At 32.5% G+C, this 27,488-nt stretch overlaps 1 protein-coding gene across 3 annotated transcripts; it reads left to right on the forward strand.

The window, feature by feature from the left end:
* Nucleotides 1-201: 201 nt before the first annotated feature.
* Nucleotides 202-27,400, forward strand: LOC128987383 (myrosinase 1-like). Of its 3 annotated transcripts, none has more exons than XM_054408205.1 (12): nucleotides 202-281; nucleotides 6,536-6,667; nucleotides 13,512-13,645; nucleotides 14,209-14,343; nucleotides 14,723-14,845; nucleotides 15,459-15,657; nucleotides 15,859-15,953; nucleotides 16,903-17,050; nucleotides 17,634-17,785; nucleotides 25,953-26,087; nucleotides 26,698-26,801; nucleotides 27,221-27,400. In XM_054408205.1, the coding sequence occupies exons 1-12, from the start codon at nucleotides 233-235 to the stop codon at nucleotides 27,330-27,332; spliced, it is 1,518 nt and encodes a 505-aa protein (XP_054264180.1). In that variant the 5' UTR covers nucleotides 202-232; the 3' UTR covers nucleotides 27,333-27,400. The 3 variants fall into 3 exon arrangements, with proteins under 3 accessions (XP_054264180.1, XP_054264181.1, XP_054264182.1); XM_054408206.1 differs by lacking the exon at nucleotides 202-281 and adding an exon at nucleotides 3,410-3,430; XM_054408207.1 differs by lacking the exon at nucleotides 202-281 and adding an exon at nucleotides 3,508-3,526.
* The last annotated feature ends 88 nt before the right edge of the window (nucleotides 27,401-27,488 follow it).

Consider the following 27,488-nt stretch of genomic DNA (forward strand, 5'->3'; position numbering starts at 1 on the left):
TAATTTTTTTTAAAAAAACATTATAATTTTTCCTTCTTAAATTACCAATTATCATTTTTTGCTTTGATGTTTTCTCTCCTTCACTAATGACTTTCTCAATCAACTCAACCTTGAAGTTAAGTTTTATCGGAAGTTCACAATGTAAGACCTTCAAACCCCGTTTTGCTGAAAAATCCTATTTTGTTTTATTAGTATTGTGTTTGCCACCGTCATTACATGTGAACTAACAGAAATGTGCAAGAAAGAACACTTAGTTTCCAACATGGCTTTTTGTTTTTATGGTAAGACCGGGTTTTAATTATTTTTCCTAATAATGAAAATATGTAGACATATTTTAGATAATCTTAGTATTAATTTAATCTGAAACTGATGTGTTACAAATCTTGCCAACAATACTATTATCAATTTTAAAAAAGGTAAATAGATATTCACTTTTTTATACATTTACACAAACATACATTATACATTTAACATTATAATTCTGTAAATCTACATTATACAGGCACTGTTCTAGTAAAGTTAAAATAAAGTTAAGGATGTGATAGGTTCAATAGTGCTATAAAATAGTGGATCTCCAGTTAGTTTGTATTGTATCATTCAGGGGTTTCATAGTGTGCTTCATTCAGTATGTTACAAATGTCCCATGAATGGCTGCAGCTACTGTGAAGTACACTTAACTGATGATGTTAAGTAAAACTAATAAATTATACTCATTTATTTTGGAGGCAAAGTAAGGCATATATGTGCAAATATGTAGGAAAATATTAAAAATTAGTTATTTCTACTGAAGTTTGTAGTATAAAATTGCACAAGATTGATAACAGTCACAAAACAATTTTAACATCTATTAATTTATTTTTATCCCTCGTATTATGGGTTTGAATTAAATCATTAAATCCCTTATAAGAACAATCATCAGTTTCTATTTAACACACTTTCGCCCTAATAATGGCCTACCAATCATTATTTAATAGCTAAATTGTCAATTACTGAAGAGCATTAATTATAATATAATAAATGGATGAATCTTAGTGGCTATAGAATATGTTGGAATTTTTAGTCGTACATTAAATACCTATCTCAAAATTGTACTAAAATAAATGCATCATCTTTCTGTAAAGGTGGATTCCCTTAGACACAAATACTTTGTTGTAAATTAAAATCGAGATTAAAATTTAAAAAATATTTTGGATTAGACCATTATACAGTACCTAATAACTATGTTCATAATACACAAGTACATTTGGATTGTGAATACATTTTAATGTAATGAAAATATTCCTTGCTTCTCTGTGCTATTCTAGTGCTCACCGGACCATTTGAATTGTGAAAATCACAAAATTTTGGGGTCAGAGTAAAAGAATGTTTATTTTTATCTCTTCCGATGACCGACTAAAATCGCTCCCTCGATATACTTTAGTGAACCAATAGTTTGGGAACAGCTGGGATAAACTGTGTGAATTCTGTCCAGGTGCAGCATGATCAAATCCTAACAAACACCAATGAAAATATGCTATGGGAAATGTTTCACAGCCTACCTGAAACTGTGCGTCCACATGCCAGAAAAAGATAGGTCTTTGAGACAAAGCAAGGCCCTGCTAGAAAAAAACAGGCCATGCTGCAGGATCCATGACATCACATTAGTGGATAGATTCATTGATAAATTCACTGCCATTTTGCAATATCCCATATGTTTTAGGTAAATAAACTGGTTGTTTGTCAGATTGTAAATGGTAAGATTTTAGTACAACTATCCACTACTGTGACGTAGTGTTGCGCTGCCCACGCCGCAGCATGGCCTGTTTTTCTAGTGGCGCCTTGGATAAATAATACTGTCTCTGCGGTGAAGATGTCCTTGACAAAAGGTGAAACCAAATTTTTTAAGCTAAAATCTTTAACAAAATTATAAACTTTCCAATGGATTTTAAGTGATGCTGTAATTTTTTTTTTTTGCAAAGTAAATAGATATTTCCCCTGATCAAGTTAAGCTGCCTTGCTGTGTGTCCAGTTCTGTTTTACGTTACATAATCTGACCTTCCTTGCCAAAGGCTATCAACTTTAGGGGACCAGTTTATTGTGTTCCTGTTCTGCCTGATCTTGACCTACATTTCGCCGGAAGCAGTTGGATCGTTGGATCTGTGAAGCATAGCACAATGTCAAAACAAGGTTCAATGCCTTGGATCTAGTAAAGAGCATTTTAATGTTAATGAGTACAGTTATATGTATAGAGTTGATCAATCTAAGCCCTAAACCGCTAAGTCATCATAATAGACCGAAGGTATGTAGGCGAAGAACAGATGTCGGCCCAATTGAATTTCTAGTGGTACTGTACATAAAAATATCATTTATCACATCATCAATAGGTAGCAATTGATGTAAAAGTACATAAATCAAAATTACAGAAACAACAAAGCGTGTAACCATTTAGAAAGTTCAGAAAAACAATAGATATCAGTATTTTACTATTTACATAAGCTATAATTTTTTGTTGAGTAACCGAACCGTTACTAATCTAAAGAATTTTGGAGCATAGGAATTACCTTTTGCTTTCCATAAAAAAAACGCATAATAGCTGATTAATTAAAATATCAACCCAAGTAAAATTATATAACATGCTTTGCTACAATTAATTTTATTCATCTCAAATACAAACTCTAGCAAATTTGTTTGTGTATTGAACTCAGGTAGTTTTAAACAATAACATTACTGTCTTAGGATACTCAAGACCCATTTTTAAGGACTAGCTATCAAAGATGTCTTAATATTGGTATGCTTTTCACGCTAGTTCACCATTATAATTTCAAAAAATTGTTTTAAAGTCAGGAAACGATGCAGCAGCAAACATTGTTGGGGGCTTAATAACTTGAGTATACTGGAGTAGTTATCGTATCTAAATGGACCCGATGTCACCAATTTTTTATTAAAAAAGAAGTAGTTGAGTGAGCAAAACATTGATTACGATAGTGTCTTAAATTCTATTACCTATCTTATTTTTTGTTACTGAGATGGTTGACGTAACATAAAATATGGCTTAGCTTCTTGTTTTTCTCACTCGACGCTACTACTCTATACCCTTTGGTATTCAGTTTTTTCCAACTTACTAACTCTGACTTACCGAGTCATGTCACAAAAGTAACTGTGTGAATTATGACACAATATCCTTGATCAAAAATCGTTACACTAATTATAAGAAGTCAACCATCAAACACATGTATTAAATATTCAAAAATGTCAAAGCATAGAGGTTTCCCAAAATGGATGTAGATTTTGGCAAAAAATTGGAGGAAAAAGATAAAAGAAGTTGTATGATGCATAAAACTGCAATATAAAAAGTAAAGGTAAGGCCTGGAGGAGGTCACATGATCAAGGTCAGAGTAGGCACCTGAAGCCACTCTCACTCAGTCTACAGACACACACACTTCAGATACAGGTAAGCTACCTCCAACAATGTATATGTCAGTTACTACTATCTAAATACCTTTCAGCCAAAAAGAATATTTTGTCTACAAATTGACACATTATTCAGGTAAGTTACATTTGCTCCTTTCCCAACCTGAAAAAATTAAGTTGTGCAAATTTTTGGTTTTAAAATTATGTAAAAACTTTGATAATTCCATGGTAAATCTAACTGAAAATATTTTTGGTTCCAAAATTTTTGCAACGCCTATAGTTTTGACATTTAATGTGCTTTTATTTCAATAAATACAGTATTTAAAATCCAGTTTTCAGTATAACACAAACTGCATTTTTATAATATTTGAACAATGTTGGACAGATTTATGCATACAGTTTACTTGTTTATTTACAGTTGAAAACATATTGTTATAAGATAACTCTATTGCGGCCATTGCGGGTTTCAATTGCGATTTTTTTACTAAAAGTGCTTTTAGAATTATACTAGCTGTGTACCCGTTCTACGCACGGGGATCTTATAATATTCAGTTGAAACCTTCTTATATAACGAACAGCAGTTGGTTTGCATATTTTAAGATATGCTGGCCAAACTATTATACATAGCTTCATTTTATGTTGTTTTTTGTTGTTCCGGATCGGTATGACAATCAATAAAAGGTTAAATTACCTCTGTGTCTGCCGGTCGATCCTATAACGGTAGGCTTACTTTTATTTTTACCATCTGATCTCGTTTGCATGGCTCAATCACGTCCTGGTTGAAGTTCGTTCGCTACGCTCACTCACCTGTATGTTGGAGCTCGTTCGCTGCGCTCACTTTCCTTCAGGTTAGCTCGTTCGCTACGCTCACTCGCCTCCAGGTTGCAAATTAGCTGTTGTCATAAATGTAAAAGAAATAATAGTGCTAGTGCTGCACCCTGTTGGTAATCCTTGTAACTTTAATGCTATTGAACATCACAGAACAGAACCAACTTGTTTAATTGAAACAGCTGTTAAGATTCAATAATTTCATTTCTCATAAGGTTAACATGGGCTTCCAGAAATTCCACGTCAAAAATCGACAAAAACTTGATTTTCAAGGGTTTACTGTTAAATATCTAACTGTCTCATATTCGATGAAATACGTCTAAAACCATCTCATATATGTATAGTATTTGGAAAATAAGTTTCAGGCGGGACAGTGCTATAGTTATTGAGGAGTAGTTGTAATAAAGTGCGTATTTTAGCGTTACCAAGAGAATGACAGATAGACAGACAGACAGACAGACAGACAGACAGACAGAAATTGAGATAAGGTTTGATTCGGTTTCTCTGACCTATGAAATGTAAAAATAACCAAAAAGTTCATTATTCTAAGCAATGTACAGACAAAACTCTAATTTTATTTATATAGATAGATTAAAGCTATAAAAAACTACTGTATTATTTTGACCCTAACTTACTTATGTTTTTCAAGATTAACCAGATAACTTATGATGAAATTAATTTGATTTTATTACACTTAATGTCAAACTTGTCAGGTTCATGATTTTGATACCTAATAGATTTTAAGACCTCAAAAAGGTAAAAATTTTTTTAAATTTAAGGTTTTGTTATCTTGAGGCGAGTAAGTCGAATATATACACAATTAAGTCTAAAAAGTGGTAAGTTATAATATAATATATAGCTGAATCAAGTTGAATGAAGTTGATGGTCTTTATTATGTGGAGCCATATAAATAGTGGTGACAGTTCCCCCCACCAGTAATAATTTCCATTCCATACAATGATTCATAGAATTATTACATAAATAAATATCTTGTTTTTATAACAACATTGGAGTTATCTACGCTAATGAAAACGTAGAATCAGTATCTTCAATGATGCTACTATCCAAATATAAATGAGATAACTAGAAAGTTTAATATCTATCTTTTGTAATTTCAAGGCTCTGACCTTATTCTTTATATTGCATTTGAGATAAAATCCTTGTCTTTTGAGATAAAGCTTGTCAATCTTCTTCTCCTCGTAAAACAAGGAAAAAGTTTTAAAATAAAACTGATTTGGTACAGTTTTTAAACTTACATTTGAGGAGATATTCTCAATCTTCCTTGAAACATTTTGATCAAATTACCAGTGATGTGGTTTATTGCCCTAAACATATTTCAACAGAATAGAACTGGGCTGATCCCTGTACAAACAATAAAAGATGTACCACCCTTTTGTATTCTACTGAAAATAATAAGTTTGTAAATACCACAGTAAATTGATGCTCTACAAGTAACCCACACTCACTGAAGGATAAAAAAAAACCAAGATTTTTTATATTTTCAACGAGTTGGAATATCTTTTCTGTTTGTTCATAAACCGTAGTCTTGATTCCATTTTAACATATCTTTGTTAGACGTAGCACCAAATACTGACAGTTCGATAGCTAAAATCACACCTGGGTATGGAATTAATTCCACTCAGAACCAAACCAGTTATATTCAGCTTTGAAACCTAACTCCATACCAACCTCTCAGTTACCCAAACAATTATGTAATTCCAATTACAACCATGACAACATTCCTTTTTTTAGGATTATCCCTACACTATGCAATCATTTCATTTATTGATAATCAGAGTGAAGAGTGAATAATTACACAAAATGAGGACTGATTACTTTCATCAGTTTGAAGATCTCATCAGGCAAAGGGTAATGGCCCAATGTGTAAACGGTGCCATTCTCTAGTGCTAGTATAGTCTGTGCTGCTTACCTAGTAGATAAATAGCTCTGTGACAAAGATAACAAGTTTCTATTGAACTATCTTCAGTGATCATGTTTACATATAATTATTTTCTACAATATTTTAAAACTAGCTGTAAGTTTCTTTATATTTTTCCTAATAATACCTTAGATGTTCTATTATTACACAAATATTGTGATGGTATTGTTATAACTTTTATCTGATCACCTGGATTTCAGTAGTACAGGTTTAATTTTAAGTCACAAAAAGCTGTGATATGTTATCAAGCAATGTAAATACGACTTCAACATCAGCTAAAGTAACAAAACGCTCTTTATGATGTCATATTGACCAAGGAGGTCAATGGCTCTATATTAGCTTCATTGTGTGTCTTATAAAACCGTTTCTGTTCAACAGGCTTAGTAGTGGTCATTTCCTCAGTGTGTTGGTTTGGGACGATGGCTGATTCTGAATCGTGTTTCCCACCTGATTTCATTTTCGGAGTTGGTAGCTCTGCTTACCAAGTGGAAGGAGGCGCAACTGCGGATGGTGAGTAATCTTAAAGTTTGTACTATGGGACTTGGCTTATTATTTTTTTTTTTACTACCAGTATTTTAAAATTGGGAATGAAAATAGCAAAATAACTCATCCACAGTGAGAGTTTGACCACTAAAAGTAGGGGGCGAAAACCACCAGGAAAGCTTGGGGATATATTTTGCATAACTTTACATTCATATCTCTATATGTTCCTCTATAACTTTACTAATTTCAATTATCATGTTCTGTCCTGTGTATATTTTGTAATCACAACTTAGGTGCTCAAAACCCCTGGTAGACCAAATGTTTGATCTGTACCACTGTACCTATCACATATCAACTGTGATTTGATTCCAAAGTGATGTCCACAATAAGCTAAACAATTATGGATTCTAAAAATAAATATAAAATGACATAACAGTTTTTTTCTCTACACTACTGTGAAATTACCTGTTTATCACCTGCACAAATTCATCATTTCATTATTTACTAAGGCAAAAAAATGTTTACTATGCGAAACAAAGTAATGTTTACTATCTTTTTTTGGATCTTGCCAACGTAAACAAACAAAGTTTTGTTATTGTTTTTTCAACTGTTTTAAAATTCAAGAACCAAATTGGTACAACAAAAAACCAAATTTGTAAATGTTAACTGTTTGTTTGATATTGATGTTATAACCTGAAAAATGATATGAGTTTGGTAATGTTCAAGAAAATACAAGTCTTTGTAGTGTAGTGAAAATTAATGTTCAAAACACGAGAGAAAGTGGGTCTATATTCTCGACCATTTCAAGTGCTTGATAAATCGTCTCAAATATGTAATGACTCACTTTCTACTCTTGTTATGAAATATACTATTTCCATGACCTAGGTTTAACACTTAAAGTGCCGTTGACATGTTTGAACATGAACATTGCATTTATTTCAATGTTAAGCAATGGCGGGAATTCCCGTCATCAGCACCCAACGTGTTAAAGGCTTCAATAATCATTGGAGTTTACATGATTGTTTTCCATATTAACTTTCTTCTCATAATTTGTTGGTTGTATCAACAATAATTATTGTTAAAACATTCCACAATATTGTTGCTTGTTAGTATTTCCCATGTTGAGAATAAGCTATTACCATGGTCTCATGGTAAGACCTAGATCCAGGACAGATTTACTTTTTTGTTTTGATGTTCCCGGAATACAAACGTGTAAACCTACATCCTCTACTTGCAGACCATGGGAACAGGATTTTATGGGATGAAAATTGGTTTTTCCCTTTTTTGACTCCCAAAACACATTATTTAGCAATTCATTCCCAAACTCTATTATTTTTCCTGTAGCAGCAAACCTAAGTACTCATTAAAATTAATGTTATCAAACATACCGTATACAAAATCTGACAATTTTATGGAAATATTTTAGTGAAAATCCAACCAGGTAAATTCAAATTTGTTAAGTTTGTTGGTTGCTTTGGCTGTATTACTTTCTTTGAGTAATTAATCATTGTTGTTTATTAGTTCTTTATTTAAAATAAAAATTAACATTTAGTTTAGTAACTCTAATCGACCCATTGGTTCAGATGGATTAGGGACATTTAACAATGAATCAGGTACTGTTAAGTGCTAATGGGCACACGTTGATAGTAGCATATCAGAAAATCTCTTGATGACTTCTCATATGGTTCACCAGCTTAGATTGACTTAGTCATTGATTTCTAATGGTTTCATGTCATTAGGCCTACTAAACCCAAAATTTCTCAGTTTCATTTTTGGAGTTAATCTACTGTAGATTTATAAAAATGTTATTTTCAAAACTAGGTGCCAATGCCTTGACTACATCAAAGGACTAGACATTAATACCCCTGTTTCCTGGGGGTGCGCTTTAAGGTCTATTGTATTACAGGTTCATTGGCCTAAAAGAATATACTGTTAACTGGTTTAACAATTTTATTTAATACAAAATACGGTTACTGTTGGTGTAGTTTGGGCTTTCATATCTTGAGACCCTCAAAGCCTGAGTAAAAGTCCTCTAGGATTTGACAGCTCTACATTTTTTACCATTTAAATCATTATTTTATAAATCAAATCATCTCATTGCTACAAATTTTAAACATAACTAGTAGTGATTTAATCTCCCTCAGATCAATGGTTTCATAATTACTAGACTGGCTTTTACTTGTTGTACAAATTACTTTTACAAATTGTTTGGTTTTATAAATCCTTAGTTTTACAAAGGAAAGTTGTTCAGAAAAGATATTTTCTATCTGAAGCGGTGGACGTGTTTAGCACCAGGTTGTTTAGTCTCAGCAAACAAAGATAAGACGAGTACAATGTATTTCATTAAGATACTAGGTGAGGGATTCTCTGCAGGTTAAAGACCTGACAGGAAACTTTCTCTTATGCTTGATGCTGGAAGGTTTCCAAGAAGCAAAATATTTAATTTAAGTTTGATCTAATTATTTGGACCTTTTGGTTTTCTTACTGTGGTCTTGATGGTAATATCTAGATCCTAAATTTTATGAACTCTAGAATCCAAAAAGACTGTTGGTTCACGTATTTTTGGTATTATATTTTTCCGTGTACAGAGTATAGCCTATTGCTATTCACCTATAGCCTATTCACATTATTCTGAATTGTAAGGAATTCAGATCGAAATGTCAATACATTTATCTGTTTAGGCTATGTAGGAATACACACTTTTGAACCCAGCACTATGCAGGGGGGATTTACACTGGATTTTGTACCCCAAAAATCTGTTTTTCAAATCTTCTTGTCCCATACCTTCACATCCTGGAATGCTAGATCAAGTTCGGAAACGTTTTACGCATTAATTTTGACTATTAATACAGCAACTTCAGTATCCAATAGTCAATGGCATTACTTAATTCAGGCTAAGCAATAGGGCCGTGGCATCTTCTCGTAGCTCATAATAGTTGTTCAGCCATTAATTACATAATAGTACAATTTGCTATGTAGTTAAAGCCATTTGTAATTGGCGAGGTTTGAACCCGGGGTCTCTGTGTCCAAAGCTCTGTGCTCTGACACTACTACCATATTGCCCCCTTCAATTTAAATATTGGATACTTCTGGTATTAAGGGTGTTAAATATAACACAATACAATGTCTTCCACCCTTATTCATGGTAAATTTGTTACTGCGTACATTGTTTTTTTAGAATATATTTTTCTAACAGCTGGAATTTTATTGATTTGTAGTATTTAAAAGTATACCAAAACGATAATTGTTTGGTATAGCAGAAAACATAAGTATTAGACAAAAAAATATTAATTAAGACTATAGTAGGGCCTAAAGTGTAACATTCTTTTAACTAAACTTGTTTAAACAAAATCTAAGAATTCAATTAGACATTAGGTTTGTAGGCAGGTCTATTATGTAGTGTGAACAAATCCGACACATCTAATTCTCAAACTAAGCTTTAGCCAGTTTCTAGTGGCGTAGACCCCAAATATTAGTCATTAGATTACCAGCATGAAATGCATCATTGACAACCTTGGCCAAGCCTTGTCTGTCAGCTGTTTATAAGTTGCTTGCCTTGTCTAGTCTGCCTTACTAGAAGTTACTGTACTTATCTCATGGCCAAAGCTGCAACCCATTGTTTGTCCAGGTTTTTGGGTCACTGCTTTAGAGTCTAAAGTAAAAAGGTACATTGTTTTTTTTAATCATGGGCTTTTGAACTGTACATAGTTACAATAAAAATAACCACATTGTTTTGACAGTTTTTTTCTTTGTGATTTCAATAGTATTTTTAAGGTGATAAAATGTGTTAGAGTGAATAAATAAACACAACTATGAACAAGGCAAATCTTCATGTTGAAAAACAGTATATTTAAATGAGAATATTTTCAGCAAATCTTCAAGTAATGTTCTTTATAGTGTCATTACATTTCAAAAACAGAAGTATTTATCTACAGAAGTATGTGTCTAAATTTATTTTTCTAAATTGAACACTGATAATTTTTTTTGTCGGAAAGTCTGGATGGACAAGTTTTGTAGGAAGAAAATATATTAACAAATATGTTTTTTTCAGCCAATATAAGTTACAGTATGTTAAAACTCAGAAACCAATAGTTTTTTAACATTTTTATTTGAGTAATAAACAATAGAATAGACATTTAAGTCAGACTTATTAATAGGTTTGTGTAATTGACCAAACTTTTGGTTCTTATTTGATCAAGAAGACGATTAATTCTTCATAACAAAACGAGAACCACAGATTCACAGCTAGCTTTATTTATATCTTGTTTCCATATGTCCCAATGCTAATATGTCTTTAATATTTAATCTATTAGAAATAAATTACAGTTAAGATTATGAAAATGCTTAAATGAATTGATAACAATTGAAAAAAATCTATATAAATAAAATTAGAGTTTTGTCTGTACATTGCTCAGAATCATAAACCTTTAGGTTATTTTTACGTTTTATACATTAAAGAAGCCGAAACAAGTCTCATCTAAATTTCTGTCTGTCTGTCTGTCTGTCTGTCTGTCTGTCTGTCTGTCTGTCTGCAACACTCAAGATGGCATTTTATGCAATCTTCTCCAGGAAAACGAGAGTACCTACCTATCAAGATCCAAGTCATTTTAATGTATTTACTGGATTGGTGAGAGTGTCTTTAGTGATTAAAATATGGTCTCACTACTTTGTAAATAAAATTACGGACGTTCAAAAATGCAGTTTTGTGCGATTTTTTTAAAGTTTTCGTCCAATTTTTATCACATAATCATCTATGAAATAACGAACAGCTGTTCGGATCAAGATTATTTTTTCTAGCTGTCACTGATATGTTTACAAATGTTGTTTACAAATACCGCAACCATTTTCGATCACGTTTTGAAAGCGAATCTCAACGAAGTGAGATTAAAAACGTTTTTCTTACATAACGGATTTAATTAATCGTAAGTTCAATAATATAGTGTAATAGTGTAACCGTAAATGAAATTAATTAACTAGGTATCATCCAGGTCAGGAACCAGAAATTCTTTAGTGTATGAAATTGTTCTTGAGTTTTGATAACAAGAAAGAAGACCTTGAATCAGTGTTGTATATGGGTGGGAAACTTAAATTTAATAATGATCGTCGCCAGTAGCTTAGAAACAAGATTTCCACTCAGTGACGGCGCTTCAATGGCGGTTGTGTAAAGTGTAAAGTAAAAAAATCACAACTGCTGTAGGTGATTGTAACAGAGGTTTACGGATAATGCTAAACTCGGTTTCCAATGTGTAACTTTCTGTTCTTAACATTGACTATATATATAGTATAGTATATATATAGCCATACAGCCAATAGGCAAATAGCCTATCTCTTGGGTACGTACGCCTAGCCAATTATTCATAACAACCTTTTTGACGACGATCCTTGATGCCGGTACTTTTTCCTAGGATACACGGCCTACCTACTTAAGAAATAAAATTACAAACGTCCAAAAACCCAACGTTGTGTGATTTTTATCACATTCCCTTCTAATGTAAATGGATAGCCTATACCAATAATTGTTTCTAGAGAATACGTAATCTATTAAATAACAAAACAGTTGTTTGTATAAGGTTGTTTTTTTTTCAAACTGACACCGATAAGTTTACATTAAAAGTTATTTATAAATAAAGCAATTTATGGTAAATAACTTTGACTGCCAATAACCTTTTACGAGAAAATCCAAAACCAAGAGATCAATATCCTCGGGACTTGATTAACGAATACAGTTGATCGGATGTACTATAGTTCTTAACTGTAAACGTTGGTTTTTGGTACTGATTTCCCTTAGAACCGTTGGTAGCAGCAAGAATAACATTTACGTACTACAACATCATTGTAATTTACAAATTAGTTAACGTTGGTGTTGCACCTTATTTATTACAGGCGTATTTAATTTAACTGTATAAGTTTTGCTTTTCTGTCTGGATTCCAAAATGTTAGTTTATGCTAAGAAAACGATAGGCTAACGCATTTTAGTAAAACTCAGTAAACCATCATGAATTGTTTAAACGCTTTACGTTGTTTATGCATCAATAGTTCGTGGCCTATTTTGGTAATTTTTATTATAAATTACCAATCTAAATCGTCTATAGTACTTCATTTCAAATAGTCATCCGTCATTTCGACAGCATTACGGGTCATCTTCGGTCCAAGCAAATATAAATTGTTATGATAAAATTTGATGACATTAACAAAGATTTCAAATACTAATTTTATATGTACTTTGTTATGCTTAAAGCGTAGTAAATTCTCTAAGTTCTGGATTTGTGTGTGTATGTCTGTTGGTAACGCATCAATGTCCTTTATTTCTCAGTGTTTCACGGAAAGTACAAGAGCCCTTGATAATGAAAAATGTCAACCAGAATAAAGTGTTAAATTGTGAAGTTAATGTAGTACCTTATATACTTTTAACCATTCTGGAAAGTAACTTTCAGGCCTCCCTTAGGGCTATGCCTCATAGATCTATAAAGCATTTTTTTTAGTTTAATCATTGGATTTAACATATGGACCAACATGATCCGGGTGACATTTAATTTCGAAGCATTTGTTTTGGCTTGTGCTTGAAACTGTCAGATACTGTATTTGCGAAGGTTTATCTATAATTGTTTTGCCAGCATATCTGAAAATATTAAAATCAACTGCTGTTCTTAATATAAGAAGGTTTCAACTGGCTACGATAAGATCCCCGTGCGTAGAACGGGCACACAGCTAGTATTGAACTAAAACATTTTGTTTGGATTTCCACTTGTTCATCCAAAAGATCAGTAATTATGTGACTTGCTATTGACTTATCCATCTCTTCAGACAACCCTAACAAATGCTTTTCAAAAAGGCCATTGGTTGATTTAATTTGATTATTTGTCAATTTCAGGTAAGGGAGAAAGTACAATAGATAGGTTTGTCCATACAAGACCAGAACATATCATTGACAGATCCAATGGTGATATTGCCTGCAACACATATAAGCTCTTCAAAGAGGACACACTACTGTTAAAGGACCTTGGGGTATGTTGGTATGAATAAACATAAAATGTACAACGGTAGATAGACACAAATAAGTGTAACCAAGCAAGAAATTAACTAAACATTGTTGCAGTTTTACAGAGTTTCAAGTGCTAACAATCATATCTATCAAGTGGAAAAATGATGAGTCTCAAGTTTTATTGATATCTCCGTTTTTTTTTTTTTTTTTTTTTTTATGTCTTAGGACGCTAGGCAAGACAGTTATGTCTAGACTTAACCCCCGCCCGATCACGTCGTGTCCCGTTACCGTATAGTATTATCCTTCGTTTTTAACCCTAAATGTTTGTTTCTATGTTCGTGTACGTGTGCGTGTTAAATGTATTTATTTATTATGAACTGACAACCTTCAAATGAAGCAAGAAGACATCTGTACTGGCCGGTTGCAATTTAGCAACAAATTAATCACATAAATGCAGGTATTTACACCATTATTTAGTACTTAAATGTGATCAGGAGGCTAAAATTTAATATAATAAAAGATTATATGTCAAAAAATATTTTATATGAATTAGAATGAAAAGTAAAAAAAAATACTTTTGTTGCAGGTTGACTTTTACAGATTTTCAATCAGCTGGCCTCGGATTTTACCTAATGGCGATGTTTCAAAAATAAACTATGCTGGAATTAAGTATTACAATGATCTCATAAATAATCTCCTAGAAAATGGGATACAGCCAATGGTAAGTTATGAATGACCCATTCTGAGAACTCGTACTTTGTGATTTAAAGTGCTAAAAAACATAGTTTGACTTAAAAAGCTAAATAGAAATGGCATTCTCGTATTGAAATAGACATCCAATGGACCAGCACCAGCTGAAGCCACTTTTTAGTAAATAGGTGCATAACTAATAGAGCTATCTCAGGATTGTGCATTAATCTAAAATTCTATTCTCTACCTTTGCTTTTAGACTGTAGTTGTTCATGTACTAGTAAAGATGCCATATAGTTTACACTTTACAGTATTTGGCTATTGAGTTTAGTTTGGTTAAAAGGTTTGCTACACAATCCGTCTCTTGGAGAAATGGAATTCTAGAGTTACCTGGACTTTTTGTTTCTCAGGTAACAATGTTTCACTGGGACACACCTCAAGCTTTGCAGGACCTTGGGGGATGGCCCAACCCCTTGATTGCAGACTACTTCGAGGACTATGCCAAGATTCTGTTTGAGAACTTTGGTGATAGGGTAAGTGGACATTTTTTACATAGTTATCGATCTATTTGTTAACCATCCTGCGTAAGCTTGAATTAAGTTTCTAAATTCATATTAAAATTTTAAAGTTCTAACAATTCATTATTGGTGAACTGAACTTGTTTAGATGCCCTGTTTTGAGTCTCAAGAATGGCAAAAGAGTTAAAAATATTGATAGTCTTATTGAATGTTTAATTTATAGATTTTACTAAAGTCCACAGAAAACTACAGTATAGGAATCGTTATTAATTGAGAAGGGGACCGCCACCTAGGCACGTAGTATGATCGTAGAATGTAGTGAGAGGATCTGTGAAGCTTTGTTACTGACTAAGATCAGCTGTTTACTTGCCAGGAGAAATTATTTCAAGCCCAATTAGGGACAGCTGGGTTCAGTTTTGATTCATCTAAAAGCTTCTGATTTGTCTCAGGATCAATCCGGCTGTTTATCCTGGGCTATACTGTTTATCTAAAGGGCTACCTTTGATTGTTAGTGGGGACACTATAACCACTCAGCTACCCAGCCAGTTTCCTTATTGTGTGTGGAAATTGGTTAAGTAGTTTATAAATTGGCGTAAAATGTCCATTTAATATCCTGTTCTCATTGCAGGTAAAGTATTGGTGCACCATCAACGAGCCCCGACTGTTCTCCAGTTTCGCGTATGGAAGGTCGTTGCCGGTCTACCCTCTGTTGGCCCCTGGTCTAGAGATGCATGGGGTGGGGGAGTATCTGGCATGTCACACCATGCTGCTGGCCCACGCCAAGGCTTACCACCTTTACAACAACCACTACAGGGAGGTACAGCAGGGTAAGTGTTGGTAATTCCAGTTCTACCTTAATTTGAATGTCTACTCCACTGGTAAAATATTCAGCACCATTTTAAGATGTAATGTAAAATTTAAAATGAACCATAAAGTTGTAAGTCGACAAAATCTTTGAAGAGGCTCCATTGCGTAAGCTTGGTCTAATTTTCCAGTTTTAATATTTTTAAACATTTATTTTGTTATAGGTCAAATAGGAATCGTGGCAGACGGGTTCTATTACAGGCCCGCTACTAACAATCCAAAAGACTTGGAGGCAGCTGAAAGAGGGCTTACATTTGAGGTAATGTACACAATTTTTCGAGATCAAAAATATTTTGATTTATGATGGCTTCAACCAAACCTATAACTACAATACCCCCACTGCAGCCAACCTGCAGACTATTAGTGAATTTCCATTTGCCTGATTTGAAATGAAATGAAATGAAATGAAAATCCTTCTTTATTGAGTCGAACTTATGACCTCATGGTCCTTTCTTACAGTTAACCTCTAAATAATAATAGTAATAACAATAATACATGACATGAACAAAAGTAAAATACACATTTCGTAACATAATTAATAATAAACAACATAACATACATTTCTTTTCCTAGCATGCAGTCACACACACATACACTCTTTGCAGCAGCTAAGCCTAACGCACATAAATGCATTTTGATTTGATTTTTACTTAAATCTATTTAAATAGCATTAAGTTTAACAAGGACCTTGGTTTGCTGTACATGGAGGGTAATTAAGTGTGTTTTAGTAAAATATTAATAGCTTAGTATTAAATAAATAAATTGGCCAAGTTTGATTGAAATATATCCACAAACAAGCCAGAAGCCGTACATGTGGGCGAGGGGAGCGTTGTTAGACTTTGCTCTAAACACCAGCGACTAGTGTTAGATACTACTTAATTGAACCATTGAATGTTTCCTGTGTACCTTACTTCTTTGTGATTGTACTCAAACATTTATTAGTCAGACTAAAATTTATATACTTTAACTACACAATTGGAAAAATAAAATTATAATTGGTTTTATCTAATTTCAGTTAGTCCAAGTCTTTAGTTATACGATTTTGTATCAAATATGTTGCTTAGAAATACTGGAGGTGTGAAATAAGTGATAGAACCTCTTAAACAGCCTTATTGGTGTAACCTATAATTATTTTACACTTCAATAGCTAACTGAGTTTTGTTATATTTCCAGGTCAATTTTGTCTATACATTATTGTCATGTTCCAGCTAGGATGGGTTTTACACCCCATCTTCAGCCAAGAAGGAGATTATCCCACTATAATGAAGGAGAGAGTAGCTGAGAACAGTATGAAGGAGGGAAGGTATAGATCTCGGTTACCATCCTTCACACCAGAGCAAATAGAAATGATCAAAGGTAAAATATCCTTCATGATATTTTCTCTTTGTACGTAAAAGTGAGTAGTTTTAGGTAAAGATGAGTGTTAATGATTGAGATAACAGTGTAACTGTTAAAGATTAGCTGAGTCTTTAGATAGGAAGTTTAATGAGAAAGAAATATCTTATTAAATCATGAAATCTACAACAACAATTTTTAAGTTTACCTAGTGGTTCAGATTCTTGAGGCTTATGATTATGAAGCCCGATGTACATTTCACCAACATGTATGGCATCTTCAGGAGCACAGTTGATATATTTACATTAATGCAAATGACTAAATTATTATTAATTTTTTAGACTATTTATTGTAGTTTATAACAAGGACAGTAGGTTACATAACTCATTTATAGAATGCATTCAAACAAGAGCCAAAATGTACATCTATATAAATAATTTACTTTCTAAACAGTTGGTTTTAAGTCATTATCAAGTTAGGTACAGTTTGTAGAATGTTGAGCTCTGCTGAATTTAACTTAACCGTGGGGTTTGCTAGCACAGTTGATGTTGCATTAATAAATATTTACTTAACCAAATGGTTTATTGAGTATATTTTCCTACAGGGTCTGCAGATTTCCTAGGGCTGAATCACTACACAACATACGTCGTATCTGAGGGTGAATGTGGAGCCAACCCTTCACAAAACAGGGATACCAACTTTATCAGATCTATTGACCCTAAAACCACAACCCCTAGATATCCTTCCTGGCTCGCTGTAAGTATATCCAATCCTAGTTGATTCTTGTTTTTAGTAACACATAAATCTAGTGTTTTCTTGATATAATTTTTTGTTATTGTAAAACTATGTAGCAGCAATATGGTTTTACGCTGGCTACAAGAGAAGCAATTGAGCAACAAAACCAACAACTGGAATCAATCTTAATGTTTTTTAAGGAATCCTAGAAGAAAAAAAAATATATTCGGACAATGAGTTTGTGTCTAGTTCATTTTTTAAGTTTGTCAGACTCTTTCTACTTTGTTTTTTCCAGTGTTATTGGCTTTGCTCTTGTGCTAGATATATATCGTGTCAAACAAAGTAAAGCTTCAGTAAACAATTAAATATGTATACATTTTATTGGCCTCACTGGTATTTGAACCAATGACAAAAGTGGTGGTTCAAAAGTTCATCTCATTCTAAAAGGACACAATTTCCTACTATCATTCTGCAATATCCATATAAATCCCAAAGTACCGATGAACTTTTGAGAAAACTACAAGTCACACCCCCATAAACCATACTTAAAATGTGGAAAGATTGAGGTTATAAAGGTTATACAGGTGTTTTTATCAGTCCTCATTTTTCAGTTACTTTCTATTAAATCAAGCAGTTTTTAGTGTAAAAGTGTTTTGTAAATGAATGGTACAGTGTTTCTATATAAAACTATTAAATAAGTGTCGGTTTTTATTAAATCTTTATATATAAATATTTTCAGTATTCTATTTATAACCTACAAGAGAATTTCCACTAGGAAGATATTACCTGAATTTTCCATTAACGGTGTTAATATATGAAGAATATACAACCTGCACATAAACTAAGCACAATTAAAGTTAAATTTTACAGTCAATGGAGATTATACTGGAATCAAGATTAGTAATTGAGACAACTGACTAACCTGGCCTTGGCCAAGGACAAACTGGTACCTACCTTAAATTGTTATCTCTTATCAGTTGGTTTATTTACCAACTTAAGTTATCTGCTTTAAACTGGAACTATTGCTCTATTCAGAATTACACTAGATTTTTAATTAGACTCTAAAGAGTTCTCAATTAACACAACTGTTAATATAATTATCAAAAGCTAACATTTTATTTTATTTTACCAACTATAGAGGTTTTATTTTATTTTATATTATGAATTTAAATCTGTTATAAAATACAGTATAAACATGAGTCCTACAAAAAGTAAATTTAATACTGGGGACAGAGTCTTTGCAAAAATAAAAGGATACCCACATTGGCCAGCAACTGTTACGGCAATAGACTTATCTAAGAATATTAATAAATATACTGTTCAATTTTATGGTACTAATGAGATTAGTGTAGTAAAGGAAGTGGATATTTGCTCTTACAAAGAGAACAAATCACTTTATGGAAAGTTAAAGGTTAAAAATACTAAATTCAATACAGCAATCAGAGAAGCTGAGAGAAGTTTTAATGCAAGCTTTAAATGCCTAAATGACAAAAATCATGATGGGCAAAAGGAAATCAGCAGTATTTCAATACAAGACTCTATAACTGAAAGTTCTGGGATTCTGTGTGAAGATCCCTCTGTTACTAGTACCCCACTAAATATGCAGACAAAAACAGCAAATGTTGAAATAGAACTAGATGTAATCACACCAGATCACCTGGAAAGACAAGTAACCTCCAATGGCATGAACACCTGTAATATTAATGAGAATAAAACCTCTCAAAAAAGAAATGCATTAACACTGGACATTTTAGGAAATAATTGGCTTTCAGATGATGCAATTCAGTTTTATTACGAACTACTCACCGATTCAGTAATAAATAGAACTATAGAATGTGATAAAACAAATATCGCTTTAATAAACCCCATAATCTCCCAAGCAATCAAATGCCTCAATAACTTTGAGCATTTTCTTAGTAACATGGATCTAAAGAATAAAACACATGTGTTGATCCCGGTTAACGATTCCCCTGCTGTTGACAAACCTGGTGGCTCAGGGTCGCATTGGAGCTTACTGCTTTATGTTACTGAGAAAAAAGAATTCTTCTATTTTGACTCGTTGAAATTAAAAAACTATGAACACGCAGTTAAAATAAGCTCTGCCTGGCAAACATTGATAGGTGAGACAAAAGTTTGTAACATAACACCTGTAAGCGTTCCTCAACAGTTTAACGGATTTGACTGTGGCATTTACTTGATCATATTCACTGAAATAATAATCCAAGGTATCATGCAGGGAAAAGATACATTTGAGTCCCTCCAAAACCTATTTCCTATCATTTCACAAAGCACGCTGATTCTAAAAAGATCTCAGTTAGCCTTGTTCTTTTTAAACCGTGCACTTCATTTGACTCCGGACATTATCCGTGAAATGATGACATCGCCAAAGCTTTCTCAATCATCTAAAACAGATCTCAAAAGGGTTGAGAATGAGTATAAACAGGCAGCTGTTACGAATCCAACAAGTGTTGAAACTACTCCATCAGCTACAAATAACATAGGCAAGGAAATGAACAATGACGGCTTTAGGTATCAGAAAAAAGCATCAAGACCTAAAAATACTGGCACTTACTTTCCCACAACAACAAATCGGTATGCATCACTGAGTAATTACCAACCAGAAGAGGAAGACCTTTACATTTCTACTCATAATTACGAGACATTGACACAAAAATCTCCTTCCTCAAATAAGCAGATGCCGAATAAAAGTAGAAAACATGTTGCTAAACCTAACATGTTTAAAGATAGAAAACATGCTCCAATTGAAAACAAGATAAACTCCACACAAACAAGTGGGAGCTTACCTCGGCGGACCAAAGTGTATGTAATTGCAGACAGCCATGGAAAAGGATTAGGAAATTTATTACAGTCATTGCTACCTCGATCTATTGACACCTTTGTTTCAGCAAGCTCTGGGGGAAAACTTGACCATATATTACAGAAAACTGCAAACATTGTAAGGGACTTCAACGAGAATGACATAGCTGTCATTATTGCAGGAGCCAATAACATTGAAGACATCACTGAGAAAGTTCAAACTAAGGAAGAAAACATTCCAGTTACATTGAATAATTTTTCTAAAGCAAACAGTCATACAAATTTTATCTATGTGACGCAACCCTACCGTTTTGACTTGGCACGTGACAACCCTTTAAACAAAGAAATTCACAAAATCAACTGTGAATTGAAACAAATGAGACATCTCAATTTAATAAATATTAGTGACTTTAAACGTAAATTTTTCACTGTTCACGGACAACACCTGAATAAGCTTGGGAAGCAGGTGCTAAGCAGAAGAATAGCAGATCTAGCATTAAATCTAAACCGTACAAAAGAATTGGCAGAAATTGAAACAAAAATATTCTTAAAAGTAATGGAGGAAGACATGGATACATACATTGAGAAGAATAGCAGTGACCCAGAAGTTGCATATGCTCACTGTATTTCAGCAGATTTTGATCAGCAGAAAACTGTACAGGGAGCCGCTGTGTACAGTCTTGTAACAAAGCCCAAATATTTTCAAAATGCCAACAATTTTTCTGAATATAAAACAAACTATGATCTGGCCTTCTCTCAACTAACTGATGATTTTAAAACTCGTAATTTAAAAACTTTAATTTGCTCAACTATGGGCTGCAACAGAGATCGTGTCACTCCCGCTCATTTTGTCTCAAACGTATTGGAATTTCAAAAACTAACAGGAGCTGCTGTGATCATTGTAACAGGCAAAAGAATATCAAATAAATTTTAAAAAAAATGGATTAAAACAATCAACATTCATCAAATATCTTAAACAAACAATCATTGATCAGTACATACAGAGGTGCCAAATACAATACAACCCTGTTGAAAATTCATCATTGTTAACTTCACCAGCACGTAGCAGACCTCAACCCCAGCCGATAACTCCCAACAACCCTACCATCAGCACCAGCAGCCCACCAACAGTTCCAGGTCATCTTTTATTTAGTGAAGTGATAAAAATACCGGAAAGTGTTTTAAAAAAGCAGAGCAGTGAAAGTTTAAATAATAATGTAATAGAAAGTAGTAATAGTGATAAGGACAATCTTGTAATAAATCCACTTGATTCCTCTTTAAACTTACTGGACAAGACACCACAAATAAAAAGATAGGACTAATTAAAAATTCAAAATTCAAAATTTTCCACCAAAACATACAACATTTAGAATCAAGAATTGAGCAACTAGAAATAACCATAGATGAATTAAATCCAGATGTAATAATACTAACTAAACATGATTTGAAACCAGATGAAATCACTAGGGTTAACATAAAAAATTATCAAATTAATGTATCGTTTTCAAGAAAAAATTCCTCTAAAGGCGGTGTCATGATTGTGTCCAAGATGGGTATTGAAGGGAAACAGGTGGATATTCCCGAATTTTTGTCAAATAGATTTATAGAAGAAAAACAGTTTGAGCTCTGTGCTTATAGTTTTGTTAAATGTAATTTTAGGTTTTTAATAGTTGGTGTCTATAGATCCCCTAGTTCAGATTATCAAACTTTTTTGGATAGATTAAGTATTTTTATTGACTTTTTTAACAAGAAATACACACATATCATAATTGGAGGAGACATTAATATAGATGTTTTGAAAAATGATGATAAGCACAAATGCCTAAAATACGTTCTAAAAAGCCATAATATGAAATATTTGATCACTTTTCCAACTAGAATAACAGAAAATTCCAAAACAGCTATAGACAATTTTTTTATAAAAAATCAAGAAAATTATAACATTTCAATAGAAGGAATAGTATCCTGCTTGTCAGATCATGATGGACAAGTATTATCTTTCAATAATCTAAATTCAAATGACAATACCACAAATAAGATGTTGAAGCAGGAGGTACGTAAGTTTTCTCCAGAAAACATTGCCCATTTCTCAGACCTATTAAAAAATGAAACATGGGAAGAAGTATATTTTGCCCCAGTCGAAGAAAAGTATAGTATTTTCAATGAAATTTTCAGATATTACTTTGAACTAGCATTTCCAAAGAAATTGATAACTAAAAAGAACAAAAATTCAAATTGGATGTCAAATGAAATAAAAACTAAAAGACAAGAAATAATACAACTAACTAATGAATTCAGGCAAAGTAAAAACACAAAATTAAAACCAATACTAAAACAACAAAAAGTAGCATTTAGGAATCATATAAAAAAGGCTAAAACAACTTTTTATGAAGATCAAATATATAAATCATCAAATGTTCAAAAAACTGTTTGGAACATAATAAATTCAGAAGTTGTAAAGAATAATAGATCAATAAGAAAGTTTGTGTTAAATGATGGCTTAAATGATATAACTAATCCTAAGGATGTTTCAAATATGTTTAATAGGTATTTTACAAATGTTGTTAAGAATATAACTACTAGTAATCATATACATTTAAACAAAGAATTAGAAAAGAACTCATTCTTAAGTACATGTTTTAGACTCAATCCTGTAAATGAACATGAGGTGGAAAAAGTCATTAGCAGTTTGAAAAATAAGCTTTCAAGTGGCTATGATGAAGTGCCTACTACAGTATTAAAGGGAGCAAGCCAATACTTAACGAAAGTTTTATGTCACCTGATTAATTCTTCTTTCATTTCTGGTTTGTTTCCGGACCAACTTAAAATAGCCAAAATAATTCCAATCCATAAAAAAGATGATCCTAAAAATGTTTCTAATTATAGACCCGTAGCTCTGCTTCCTTCTGTTTCTAAAATATTTGAGAAAATAGTTTCTGTACAATTAACGTCATATCTAGAGCAACACAACTTATTTGATGACTTACAGCACGGTTTCAGGTCAGGAAGATCTGTTATTAGTGCGGCAGTATCCTTCATAGAATCAGTAATAGAGTCAGTTGACGAGGGCAAACATACAACAGGTATATTTATGGACCTTTCAAGAGCATTTGACAGTGTTAATCATCTAATTTTAATAGAAAAATTAAAGAATATTGGCATTTCAAAAACATCTCTAAATTGGTTCAATACATTTCTTGTAAATAGGTATCAGTATGTAGAAGTAAAACATTTGTCACCGAATAACAAATCAACAAATATAGTTTCAGACCTGGAACTAGTAAAATATGGTGTCCCACAGGGATCAATATTAGGACCTTTGCTTTTTATAATATATCTCAAGGATATAAATAAGGTTCTGTCTTATAAGAACAACAGTCAGCTTTATCTGTACGCTGATGATTCCAATTTAAAAATAACATCAAACTCAATAGAACAAATGGAAATACGATCTTTTGTAGAGCTAGAAAATTTAAACGATTACTTAAAAAATCATAATTTGTTACTAAATACACTAAAAACTAACTTCATGCAATTTAGAACTGCACAAAATAAAAAAAATGAGAATTTAATTATTATGTCAGATTCACAGATGATTGAGGAGAAGACAAGTACATGCTTCCTTGGTTTAACAGTGGATGCAAATTTAAATTGGAATGATCATGTAGGTAAGGTGTTATCAAAAGTTAACTCTGGTATATATGCTCTTAGGAAAATGTCGTTATACTGTGGATTGGAGACATTACGCCATATCTATTTTTCATACATTCACTCACACATAAGTTTCGGATTGTGTCTTTTTGGAGCAACAGGGAAAATAAATTTAGACAGTATTTTGAAAGAACAAAAAAGAGCCATAAAAATCATTCTTAAACTAAATTATGATCAATCAGCGAAAGAGGAACACTTTGTTAATCTTAAAATTCCCACAGTTTATGGACAATACATCTATGACTGCATACTAATTTCTAAAAATGAGGCAGTAAGTCCTAAATCTTCCATATGCCACAAGTATAATACAAGGCATAAAAATGAAATTATCCCAAATCATCACAGATTAAAATTTTACGAGAAAAAACCAACATATTCGGGAAAGAAATTCTTTATGCATTTACCAAAAAATATAAAGTCTGAAAAGAATATTGAAAAATTTAAGAAGAAACTCAAAGAGTACATAGTAAACAAACCAATATATTCATTAGATGAGTTTTTCCACCTTTGTTCACAAAAGAAATAAAAAGTATATTTCAGGACAAATTATGTTAAAATAGTTAAGGTTCAAACACTGATGTATTTTTAATATAATTTTTTGACACTATTTATATGTACCTATGTGCATGAAATAAATAAAGAATTTTTGATTTGATTTGATTTGATTTGATTTGTCGTACTAACCATTATTTCATAGATTGCCCTTTAACCCTCAAGGAGGTGCTTCACCAGTAAAACGGGAGCGGGCGCATGCAGAGTTTTATTCCGCAACACTAAACAGCATGAATTTGACCCATTTTACTTGTTGTTATAACGAAATATTATATGTAAGTGTTGAATAACCTAATCAGAAACCCAATTTCTTTGTTAATAACATTATTTGTTTAACTTAATATGAGTAATATTTCAAATAAACATATTGAACAATTTTCTAGTATAAAGGTAGGCCTAAGTTACGAGAGAGGGCGCTTGCGGAGTTTTGTTCCACAATAATGCAACTATACATGCAAACAAAATATATTTGATAATAATTATAAATGAAATAATACAACTTAAACAAGTTTATAATGTTGTATGTATAAAATATACACACAGTTTGACATGAGTGCATGAGGAAATAAACTCTGCGCTAAGGACTTACGCGATAGAGCGCACGTGGAGTAAACCTCCGCAAACTGACACCGCGTCACTGAATTGCAGCTGACAACAAAATGAGGAGGAATTCGGGGTAAAAATAGCTTAGGAGCATTCCCAGGATGAGGTGCGTGAAGTGTAGAGCTGGACACGACTGCCGACACCCATTATGCATATTTATATTAACAAACACTACAAGTGCAGAGGAAAACTCCGCAAGCGCCCACTCGAGGGTTAAGGTCGTAATTCCTTTCTAAAGGGGACTTTCCTTTTACCTAACTTATTTGTCTGTTATACTTTTAATTTATTAACTTATTAAAATCAGGTGGGATTATTTGTTTGTATTATGTTTTGTTTATTTCAGCTTAACTTAACTAATCAATAGTTTTATTAATTTAATACTTATGAAGTCAAATGGGGTGAAGCCCGTGGGTAACAGTAATCCGTGTTACTCAGCTTTTATGAATTAATTTTTATATTTGGAATTTCAACACTAGAACTGGTAAAATAGACTAACCTTTTTCAGGTTGAACCAGAAGGTGTAAAGAATATTCTGCAGTGGATCAGAAGGAACTACGGAAATCCAAAAGTGATCATCACAGAAAATGGTTGCTCTGATCCTCACAAACTTGAGGACAATCACAAAGTAGAATATCACAAGGTTCGTTTTGAGAGGCATTGAGAAACTAAAAGCTCATGTAAAATAATGGGGCAATTTATGTCAACAATTTATGACAATTTATGGCGATTCTCTAGTCAATCTCCACCAAGATTCAAGAAAATGAATCTCAAGCAGAAATAAGAACTAATTTTTAAGACAATGAGACACAAACATATACAGTACAAATATAAATTATAAGTATTTAATAATCTAGTCAAACTATGTTACTGGTTTCTTAAGGCTTTAAAAAAAGAAAAGTGGCCCATAGTTTTACTGAAGCCAAAATAATAATTACTTCTCTATATAAAAACTCATTGAAATGAATAGTTATTTATAAATGTATATGATCTGTTACAAATTAAAATTGGTAGAAGATTGAATTTATTGATCTAAGTACACCAATAAGTGTAAAAAGTGTCTTTAAAGTGTAAAACCCATTTCAAACAGGCTTGTTTTGAATGAACGTTGAAACTGTCAAGAAACATTATTCTGTTTTATATTTCCAATGCAAGCCTTCAATAATCAATTTAATTTTGACATTTTTAGACTCTTTCATTGAATTTCTCTGTCACAATTGCTTTCTATAACTACTTGATTAATTGTTTCCTAGGCCTATCTAAAGCAGATCCTGGAGGCCATCAAGGAAGGCTGCAATGTCCAAGGATACACAGCTTGGAGTTTTCTGGACAGTTATGAATGGGACTGCGGCTATACGTAGGTTTATGTTACTTACGGTCTTATAAATCTAGTAAAACTGTTGAAGTTATAAATATGAAGAGATTGAAAAACTATAAGTCTCTTCTAGTAAAATTTATCAATAAAGCAAAATCCCCTCAAGGGAATGCTAAAGTGCCCCCCTGATAATTAGGAGTACTCTAAATTTTCAGGTCAACCTTTTAAGCGTCGCCTTCATTTTAAAATATCGGTTTAGTTTGAATAAAAAAACCAAAGATGCAAATGTTCAAAAGAAAAATAAGAATAGAATGTTTATCTTTAACAAAGTGTTCAAGATACAACACACATATTAGAAACATAATTTAATATCTTTACTCAAGAGTTGTGTCAGTTTTAAGTAATGAAAAGCCAAAATAAAACAGAAGGTCTCTAATGCTATAACAATTTTTTTTCAACAGGGAAAAGTTTGGTCTGTATCATGTTGATTTTGAAGACCCTGCTAGACCTAGGACTCCGAAGAAATCTGCAAAGTTCTACAAAGACTTCCTACAAACAAGATGTTTACCATGACCCACCTAAAAGTATTTGTATTTATTGTTTTACATTTCTAATAAAACTAATCTGTTTTTATTTGTTAATGACTTTGTCATAAAGCCTGCCTTTATGAGCATTGGGGGTTAACATTAAGTATTCATCCAGTAGAACTTTATATTTAAAAGACAACGA

This window comes from Macrosteles quadrilineatus, unplaced genomic scaffold (assembly GCF_028750875.1).
Source record: "Macrosteles quadrilineatus isolate MER2022 unplaced genomic scaffold, UCM_ALF_1.0 Scaffold_2__2_contigs__length_208266976, whole genome shotgun sequence".
In the NCBI taxonomy this organism is placed as follows: domain Eukaryota; kingdom Metazoa; phylum Arthropoda; class Insecta; order Hemiptera; family Cicadellidae; genus Macrosteles; species Macrosteles quadrilineatus.

Coding starts and splice junctions, on each gene's coding strand:
- LOC128987383 (XM_054408205.1), top strand. CDS start 233: ATGTGCAAGAAAGAACACTTAGTTTCCAACATGGCTTTTTGTTTTTAT. Junction 13,646..14,208: donor TACTGTTAAAGGACCTTGGG/GTATGTTGGTAT, acceptor CTTTTGTTGCAG/GTTGACTTTTACAGATTTTC. Junction 14,344..14,722: donor AAAATGGGATACAGCCAATG/GTAAGTTATGAA, acceptor TTTGTTTCTCAG/GTAACAATGTTTCACTGGGA.